The sequence below is a fragment of the Cryptomeria japonica genome, chromosome 11 (genome assembly GCF_030272615.1).
Source record: "Cryptomeria japonica chromosome 11, Sugi_1.0, whole genome shotgun sequence".
Lineage (NCBI taxonomy): Eukaryota > Viridiplantae > Streptophyta > Pinopsida > Cupressales > Cupressaceae > Cryptomeria > Cryptomeria japonica.
In genome coordinates this window covers 562,498,417-562,508,930 of record NC_081415.1, presented here as the reverse complement: position 1 = coordinate 562,508,930, position 10,514 = coordinate 562,498,417, and the positions used below count along the sequence as shown (strand labels likewise).

Below are 10,514 nucleotides of genomic sequence, written 5' to 3'. Positions count from 1 at the left end.
AAAATGGCTCTAGAACCTTCAAATCAAATTTAAAATCTGGAACCAAGCTAATTCCCTCCATCTAGGCACTAGGAGCCAACTTGAGCATAAAAAAATGTTAACTTGTATACTAGGGTATTATATTTAAGGGTAAACCCTAACTCATTGTCCTTTATTAGGATGCTCCATTTTTAACTTACATCATCACATATAGATCATCAACATTACATCATCAACATGCATTAACATGTTAGGCTTTGTTGCGTGTTTGTTTAATGTCCTTAATATTTATATTGAGCCATTAAATTAGTAACAAGGGATTGACTAGAGCAAAACCTTCCTAGCCTAACAAATCTCATGTTGTTTATCAACACCACCCCCTTGTAGACATACATTGCAAACATTGTGATAAAAATATTCTAGGCATAAATTTATGTGAAGATTATTTTTGTAACTAGTGACCAGATTTGTGGGTAGGGTTTACATCCACAAATACAAACATTAGTTCTACATGCATTAAAATTAGTTTTGTAGATACAAAATCGAATGAAATTATTAAATAAGAAATTCGCTAATAGAAAAGATGTTTCTAATGAATCGATGATTCAATTTCAATCATCTAACACATAGAATTCATCAAGCTTAAACTTGATTACCATTATTTTTATTTATTTAATTTCCCAAAAAATTATTTGAATGATTCTAAAATTTGTTGTTTAATTTGATTAAATTACTCATTTTAAAATGTTGTTCAGTATACTTTTCAACTATGAGATGTTGGAAAAATGGTGGAAAAGACTTTAGATAGACTTGAAATCCTTAGCCAAACATTTGTCCCAAATGTCTTGACCTTGAGTCATTCTTTCCAACAATAAACTTGGTCAATACGGATAATCACGAGTAATGTGGCCCACGGGCCTCTTTAAATTTAAACTAGTCAATAGAGAAAAAAAAATCCAATCAGAGCTCTCCAACTCACGGGCCACAAAACTCATCCAATCAGAATCAACCATGCAAGGGCTCTCACGAATCAGATTGCTACATTCAGCTGGATAAGCATCGGCCGTCCGATTGACGCCAGCTAGGCTACGCTAAGCAATTGAAGTCGTCCGATTTGAAAAACTAATTCAACCTAAATTGAAAAGATTACGCATAATCACCTTAATTAATTGGAGAGCAGTGAAGTAGGATGCATATATAAGCAGAGCCAAGCCATATTGGCATTCGATTTAGTAGAAAGATTCGACAAAAGCGGAGATCTGTGGAAAAATACAACATGGGGAAGTTGGCTGTGCCAACTGTGCTGTTGCTGCTCTTTCTTCTATCCATCATTCCTGACAATAGTAAGAATGGAGGATTTTTTTTTCTGTTTTTTGAAATTGATATTTTAGGATAGTTGGATCCATTGTTCAGAGGATTTCTCAATGGGCAATAAGATCAACTTGGACAAATGGCTTGATTTATGGGGACCTGAAGTTGTGAATGGTTTGTGCAGGTCGCACCATAAAAGCCAATGCAGAGGAAACGGCTGCAGATGAGGTTGTGGATTCTCCTAGGGTTGAGGAGGGCTTTGGAGCCATCCCGGACGCACTTTCAACTGATGCCAATGTTGCACAGAGGTTTGATCTCAAGTCTCTGGATCTTTAATTAGTTTTTTAAAAAATAAGTAATTTTCCCTTGACGCGTTCCTGGACCTAGATGCGATTACTGACTGTATTTCGTCTGTTGGGCTAAGCCATACCCGTTATTAGATGGGGTAGTTTACCATCGACATTCATGAGTTGAACATATGAAGATATAACATGTCTCCTTGGGATTTGAACACTGGTGTACTGGATGAATTACCACTCGCGGATTTGAACATTGCTATATCCCATCTGACTAATTTCAGATCCCTGTTTTGTTTTCACTTGTATAAAGTATTTTTTTTCCTAATTGGGGAATTACCTATGCCCACTGGCATTTGCTTAGATGCTACCAGCTAGGATGATCTAGAAAGTCAAAGTTGGTTAGACCTTGCACCTAGCCCCATCCACAGTGGGATTTTTACCCAAATGTATCAGAAACCAGGTTTCAGCCCATAAATCTCAATATGTGTTGGTTCGATGCTATATTTTACTTAAATTCAACACTTGACTTGTTTGATCGTGATTCGAGCGGAGAAGTTCTGCTGTAAAAGTGCTCTGATTATTTGCAATTAAAAATTATCTCATTCTACTTTGCTTCTAATGATACAAGTAATAAACGTGTATTTTTCTTTCCAGGGAGGCAGAGTCTATTTCTAGGAAGACTCTGCGAGCCAATGCCCAGAAGTTTGAATTCCAGGCTGAGGTTTCGAGGCTGATGGATATCCTCATCAACTCTCTTTACAGTAACAAGGATATCTTCTTAAGGGAGCTGATCTCAAATGCCTCTGATGTAAGTACCTAACCATTCATCTATCTAAAGGAAAAACATCAGAAACTACACAGTTGATAAAATATCAAATAATCTTTTGGTTTCTCACGACACATGTGGAATGCTGATTTGTCGAATTGTGTCTGTCTGCAGGCTTTGGATAAAATTAGATTCTTGTCTCTTACGGACAAGAATGTGTTGGGAGATGGTGAGGATGCCAAGCTTGAAATCAAGGTAAATGAGTGTAATTGCTTTTGGTTGAGCAAATTCTATCTTTCTTTGCTAAGTAAAATTTGGTTAAGACTATGGGCATTTAATTGTAGTCGCTTTGTTTAGTAATGTTTAGTGAATTTGATACCATGAAACATTTGATATATAATCAAGACTTCCCATCGAAAGCGGTTGACAGATCTGACATTTCACAGTAAAGTTCAAATCACTTCTGTTTTAAACATTCCCGTGATTGCAAGACACATTGGTTGGATGCTGGGATCATATATGTGAATTTCCTTTTATTTTGCGATGCCTTTTGTTAGACTAATAGGGTGACACTACACAGCTATCACACTGAATTTCATTATCAGAGTAATTAGTTATGTCTTACTACTAAAGCATAATGAACCTATAATCGTTTTTTTTTTGTTAAAGTTTCTCTTGCTCATATTATCATTCTACAGATTTTTCTCCTTAGCATATTTTTAAAACTCTTTTTGAACACTTATTTTTTCCCTTCCCTTTTCATGGACTGCAACATATGTATTCTTATTATTGTCCATTTTTCAAGTTCAACCTATTTATGTATAGGCCTGTAAAAAAGTTTTTAGTCTAGTGTTCATTCAACCAGTTCATTAGATTTTTTATACTTTTCAGAACTGGTCATATACCATGGATCCAGGATGGTGTGATTGCTTTGCCTTATTTATGATGAACGACTTCTATTGGCTATATTATCAGCTTAGTGCGCGCTAGATTCAGGCCCCTTTCATTCTAGTTTTTTAATACTATTTCAACGTTAGTATGTATCCGTTTAAAACAGTCAATGTATAATGCAGGCCTGAGCTGACAACAAAACTGAAAACTCCCATTTGTGAGACAAAATTTATAAGTTTTATCAGACCTGGTTAAACTTTGGCATTTCATTTGGCAGTGATTAAAATAAAAACGTAAAAATCTTGATATTTATGAAGATTTGATAAAATCACAGTTGCTTTAAATTAAGCATAGGGAAAACTAGTATGGAAACTTGTAAAACAATTACATAAAAGACGAATCTTTAAAATTTTAAGCCTTATATGGTAGCTGATTGAATAGATATGATTTCAAGATTAGAATCTGTGAATCATTAATTCAGAAGAAAGTGGCTACTAAATTCCAGAGGTCTCATTTTTAGAAAATCTAATGGCATTTTATTCATATCTAAGAAGATTTTTGAAGGGCTTTTCGTTGCAACTTACTGACAACAAATTCTAAGCTTCTATAAGTAGACACCTTTCTATTATATGTGTTTGAATGTGGAGATGCAGAGTTGGGGTCATGTTACTTTAACTTCATGTTTCGTTGCATTTCCGTCTTTTGTTTGTGTGTAATAATTGTTTTTTTATCCTTAACAGATGAGTTTGGATAAGGAAAAGAAGATTCTTTCAATTCGTGACCGTGGTATAGGAATGACTAAAGAAGAGCTGATTAAGAATCTGGGGACAATAGCCAAATCTGGAACTTCAGGCAAGTTATTGTCTAATATTACAAACGTTAAAAGATTGGGCGAAACAGAATTACTGTTTTATCTTGGCATGCGTTACTGAGGTTTTATTCTCTCGGTTGTTTACTTTTACAGCCTTTTTGGAACAAATGCAAAAAAGTGGGGATCTGAGCCTTATTGGTCAATTTGGAGTTGGGTTTTATTCTGTGTACCTTGTTGCTGATTATGTTGAAGTTATTAGCAAGCACAATGATGACAAACAGTAAGATCTGTGCCTTACACTTGTCTTGTGTGGAAGGAATGATGCGTGACTCTGTTTTAGTTGAATGACTTCAAAATTATCTTACGTTGGATGAAGTTAGAATTTTGTAACTTTTGATTGTCTTATTTTCTTTTGCTTGGTTGATTTTTGGTACTTTACTTATGGTGTCAATTGCTGTTGGCTAATCTTACAGATACATTTGGGAGTCGAAAGCTGATGGAGCATTTGCAGTAATGGAAGATAATGAGAATGAACCAATTGGTAGAGGAACGGAGATTAGAATTCATCTCAAAGATGAAGCTGGTGAATATTTGGAGGAGGGCAAATTGAAGGTCAGTTTTTGCTAGGGTTTATGCTGAAATGTAGCATTAGGTGTGGTGTTAATTTCTGGAATTTACGTTGGAAACATAATTTCATGCGTGCTCAACTTATTGTGAGTTAGCATATTATAAACTAAACTTATCGTGAGTCAACTCCTTAATAATTATAGACTAATGGGGATGTACGTTAACTCAGGAACTGGTTAAGAAGTACTCGGAATTCATCAATTTCCCTATATATTTATGGACAAGCCAAGAACAAGATGTAGAGGTTCCTGCAGATGAAGAAACTACTGAAGATGAGGACAAAAGTAAGAACTAGCCCAATTTCAAGTTCTTGATTTTGTGGGTAGAATAAATTTTTGAAGGCAAATTGTTTTGCTATTTTTAGTTTGTCATTCATATTACTTAATGTCATGTTTATGCTGAGAGGGGTATAAACTATGTGTAGTGGGAGCAAGGTGTACAATAACGCTTCATAGTATATAAAATAAATATTTAACAAAACCAATATTAAGAGAAACGCTTCATAGTATATAAAATAAATATTTAACAAAACCAATATTAAGAAAACTTTTGAAAGTCAACAAATGAAATTATTAATTACTGAATTTTTCAAAAATAAGTGCCTTTGTCAAGTAACCCTAAAGAGTCCTTTATCTATGCTCCCACCAACAAGTTGTAAAATGATCAGAGGTTGTTATAAAACATCTCAACAACAAAGAATATGGTTGTTCTTTTCTGAATCAAATGTACATATAAATATATAAGACTTCAACAACAAAGAAGAAAAAACAAAAATAGTAGTAAAATTATGAACTAAGTGTGATTAAATGTTTTGAAATGAATCGTAGAAAAGTTTCTGCATTTGAATTGTGCTCATAGTTTATTCATTTAATTGTAGTTGGTAAAATATTTCTTAAAATAGTAAAAATAAGAGTAAGTGAAATTATTGCTATTGCTATAAACTTGATATGTAGTAAAAATAATTTGTTTTCATCTAATTTTTGAAAACTATAGAACAATTAAATAGTTCTTCAAATAAAAGTTTAAATTTGTGTTTTTGAATCATGACACCTATGTTAGTTTTTAGGTTTATCTCTCTAGTATAAATTTGTGGAGTTTTAGCTTGTAGTGGAGAAATATGATGTGATTCTATTGACTTGCAGATCAATTAACTCTTGATTCTCTTCTCGCAGGTGAAAGTTCAGAAGAAGAACAAGAAGAGGAGGAAACTGAAACAAGTATGTTATTTTTCTACCTAATAAACTATCCTAATTGTTTTCTCAATCTAAAATTATTTTGATGGCACAATGGAACGTTACTGTGGATAAGATTTTCCTTTTACCTTTTGTACCTTGCACTATTGGATCAAGACAGCACCAATTGGCGTGAATATTTTTTTTATCTTTAGCTCCTTCCAGTACTTATAAGTTAGTTTGAGTTTGAGCTTTTAATGGTGTGGAAAATAGGTTATTTTTATATTATTCTTATGCTTCTTATTTGCTTGCACCACTTACTTCCAGAGTCTAAGACTAAAACTGTTAAGGAAACAACATATGCGTGGGAGCTTCTAAATGATGTCAAGGCAGTCTGGCTTCGGAATCCAAAGGAGGTTACTGATGAAGAATATTCCAACTTCTACCATTCACTTTCAAAGGTTTGTGAACTGCAACTATAAAGTTTGGTTAATTTATTTTTCAGAATATTGTGAATGCGTCTGCTAGGGTAATAATAAAAGGGTATTTAACAGTAGACCCGAAGAGCATGGATAAGACTGCAGAAGGATTTTAAGCCCTAATAGTTTTCAAGGCTAAATCATTTAACAGTCCTGAATTTTTTTGGGTTTTTTATTATGTTACCACTTAAAGAAAATGATTTGCCGTATTACTGTGAGGTTTTCTATTTCAAATGATAATTTTACTCAATACGAGCTACAATTTAGTCAAAAGTGCAAGCATATGGATAGATAGACACATAAGTTGAAAATCTATGATAATGTGAAATCCAGTGTTGTTTTAGTAACGTAAGTGCTCAATATGTGAGAATTTTGAAATGAGTTCTTGTTTTAGTAGTACAAATGCTCGATAAGAGAAATTCATGCATGTAATAGCTAAATATTGGTCAATTTGGGAGTCAAATGTAGAGGAGAGAAGTTTATATGGTAAAAATTATGAGGTTATTGCCAGAAATGATTGGTTTTTTTATTGTTCTAAGCACTATATTTTTTGGGAAAGGGGAGAGGGGGACATTACTAGGCCGCCATTTTTACGGAGTACCATAAGTGGGGATGTGTATCATCTAGTAGTGTGCTGGTTGCCTTAATGTTTCTGTGGGTTTGAGCTTGGGTTTCCTTTGTGAGTAGCACAATATTGTCTAAACATAATTTAAAGAAATTTTTTAAAATATCAATTTTGACCACATTCAGAAATCATTAATTCCCTAAGAATCTGAGTTCATATCTGATTTTTTCTTACTAGCTAGAAATAATAATTTTCTCTGTGCCTCAGCGAGTTCTTGTATTAAAATGAAATTCCTTGCAGGATATCAGTTGTTGAGTGCTATTCTATAGTCCAATTAAAATGTAATCTGCTTCATGCTGACAAAGTACAAGCAGATGGATATGTAGAAGCATTAAGTGACGATCTATGTGGTTCTCAACCCGGTCCTGTTTTAGTAAGATGAATAATCTATATGCGAGAATTGCACGTCTGTTGTTTCTAAAGACGCTTCATTAAAAAATCAAATATTAAAGGGAAATTGAAATTTTTAATGGCATAAGTTTCAGCGCCTGATGATCTAATTGCTTGATTTTGCAGGTGTTTGATAAGCTTCATGTATTACAATATATTCATTGTTTTTATTATGTTTGCTAAATCTGTACTGCACATTCTCGACAGGATCTTAGTGAGGAAAAGCCCTTGGCATGGAGCCACTTTAGTGCAGAAGGTGATGTTGAGTTCAAGGCTGTTTTGTTTGTCCCACCAAAAGCTCCCCACGATCTCTATGAAAGTTACTATACCAGCAAGGCAAATCTTAAACTGTTTGTTAGGCGTGTCTTCATTTCTGATGAGTTTGAAGAGCTTCTTCCCAAGTACCTTGCTTTCTTGAAGGTCAGTGTTATGTCATTGTTGCTCCTACCTATCTGTTTTATTTGCTTTTACATACATGTATAATACAGACCGCCACTGACTTTTTGTTTTACATGGCAGGGTATTGTGGATTCAGACACTTTGCCACTCAATGTATCCCGAGAGATGCTTCAGCAGCATAGCAGTTTGAGGACAATAAAGAAGAAGTTGATCCGTAAGGCTCTTGACATGATTCGTCGTATTGCAGATGAGGATCCCGATGAATCTACTGATGAGGATAAAACAGGTACATACATATTCAGTTATTCACATTTCTATAGGTTTGGGCAATAGGTGGAATTTTTTTTCTTATATTCAACTGCTTTGTCTAGGCAGTCGCTGTATGCTGATGTACTAAAGAATATATTTATTGCAGATGCTGAATCAGAAATAGAATCGGAGAAAAAGGGCAAGTATACCAAATTCTGGAATGAGTTTGGAAAATCTATTAAATTAGGTATAATTGAGGATGCATCAAACAGGAACAGGCTTGCAAAACTTTTGAGATTCGAAAGGTGACTGCTACTGCCATTTTGAAAGCTTATGATTTGTTTGCTTGATTGTGGATGAGTTCTCTTACTAAGGTGTTTTTTCTATATTTTCTATCATTAAATTTTTCCTTCTACTCATTTATACTGGTATTTTATGTCTGTTTTAATAGCACAAAATCTGGTGATAAACTTACATCACTCGACCAGTACATATCAAGAATGAAGAAGGACCAGAAGGATATTTACTATATTACCGGTACTAACAAGGAGCAATTGGAGAAGTCCCCATTCCTTGAGAAACTGAGAAAGAAAAACTACGAGGTGTGTGTTTTAATTGCAGCAGCTTAGATATTTTATCTTTTAGTACTTTAATTTTCTTAAGTTGTCGGTTTTTAAATGACTCTGCTGTATACTCTAGTCCAGTGCACTGAGATGGCCGTTTTGCAGGTAATTTTCTTCACGGATCCAGTTGACGAGTACTTGATGCAGTATTTGATGGACTATGAAGACAAAAAATTCCAGAATGTTTCTAAAGAAGGTCTTAAGATTGGGAAAGACTCCAAGGATAAGGAAATTAAGGAGTCATTCAAGGATCTGACTAAGTGGTGGAAGGATGTTCTTTCCACTGAAAATATTGATTCAGTGAAAATAAGTAACAGGTTAGCTGACACCCCTGGAGTTGTTGTCACATCAAAATATGGATGGAGCGCAAACATGGAGAGAATTATGCAATCACAAACTCTATCAGATGCCAACAAGCAAGGTTACATGCGTGGGAAGAGAGTCCTTGAGATCAATCCAAGGCACCCTATTATTAAAGAACTCCGAGAAAAAGTTGTGCTTGATCCAGAGGTATTTTCTAATAGCAGGATACTAAATAGAATGCCCATAAAAATCCATCAACTTTAGCTTGCCTTTTCTGATTTATTTGATTGCAGAGTCCATTCAATTCAATCTCACATGTTATCTTTAATCATTTGTACCTGTTCTTTACTATAAGTTTGCTTTGGCATATTTTTATTTTATTTAGTTTTAATTAATCACCAATAATTTTAGTTTGTATATCTCCTAAGTTTACTAAAATTTGTATCTTGTTCAGCACTCGGAGCATTTTTTTCATTTTGTGTTTGGATTTTTCAAGAGTTAAATTAAATTTGTAAGTTTTGAAAAGATTTTTTGATTAACCTCTGCATTTTGTTTTGATATTTCTTGCAGTCTGAAAGTGTAAAGCAAACGGCAAAACTGATTTACCAGACAGCATTAGTGGAAAGTGGGTTCTTCCTTAGTGATCCAAAGGAGTTTGCTGCCAATATTTATTCAGCAATTAAGACCACTCTCAATGTGAGTCCTGATGCAACAGTTGATGAAGAGGACGAAGTAGAAGAAGAAACCGAGGTTGAAACAACATTTGACACTGAAAAGGTAACTAGTTAGGTTTGAACATATGAGTGTGCAATTGTAAACAGAACACATTGCCTTTGTTGTAATCTTGTGTGCCTTCCTTTGCAGGAGCAGACAAATGAGGATGTCTCGGAAGGGATCCCTGCCAAAGAGGAAGTCATTGAGGATGTAGTTGAGGAGGAATCAAATGAGGACCATGATGAATTGTAGATACATAGTTTGATGCTAGGGCCATTGGCCGAGGAGTTTTGGATAATTGTGAGATATAGATGTAATTGCTGAAAGTTTTAAAAATTTCACTGAGATAAATGCCGTAGCGTCTTGAATTCCTCAAAGCTAGAATTTACTTGCCACTAACGTTGGCAGCATTGCATGGCAGCCAAATCAACTTTGTTAAGCTGAATGAAGAAGGAATTGAACTGTCCCTCTCATTCTTATTTACAATATATATGACATTCTCATTTACAAATACCTCCATTATGGCACTCTTAGTAGAAAAGTTCAAAGCATGCTGTGAATTTGTACTGCCTATATGTTCTGAAGTCTTATGCTACCAGTGTTCCAATTATGGGTAAAAATTAATTTAATAATCTTCAAGATGAAAAAAAAGTACATATGTGGAGAATGGCAAATGGACGATTCTTGGAATGGGACACGGATTGCTCTTAGAATGCACCTTGATGTTTTCAACAAAAGCGGTTGATCACTCTCAGGTCCAGTTTTTTTTGTAGCGTTTGGTGAAGTAAACAGGTAATTGCACGAGTCAAACTTGCCCATAAGACGAGTTTCAAACCATATTAATATACAATGTTATGCTTAGTTGATATCTCATTG

At 34.5% G+C, this 10,514-nt stretch overlaps 1 protein-coding gene across 1 annotated transcript; it reads left to right on the top strand.

Annotated features, from left to right (window-relative positions):
- Positions 1–1,166: 1,166 nt before the first annotated feature.
- On the top strand, positions 1,167–10,151 carry LOC131080104 (endoplasmin homolog). The gene is made up of 17 exons (XM_058018199.2): positions 1,167–1,322; positions 1,475–1,598; positions 2,244–2,397; positions 2,530–2,610; positions 3,987–4,098; positions 4,211–4,337; positions 4,531–4,669; positions 4,854–4,968; positions 5,857–5,901; positions 6,184–6,317; positions 7,558–7,770; positions 7,870–8,035; positions 8,165–8,303; positions 8,450–8,600; positions 8,727–9,131; positions 9,495–9,701; positions 9,789–10,151. Exons 1-17 carry the CDS (start codon positions 1,256–1,258, stop codon positions 9,888–9,890), a joined length of 2,481 nt encoding a protein of 826 aa, XP_057874182.1. The 5' UTR covers positions 1,167–1,255; the 3' UTR covers positions 9,891–10,151.
- Positions 10,152–10,514: the final 363 nt, after the last annotated feature.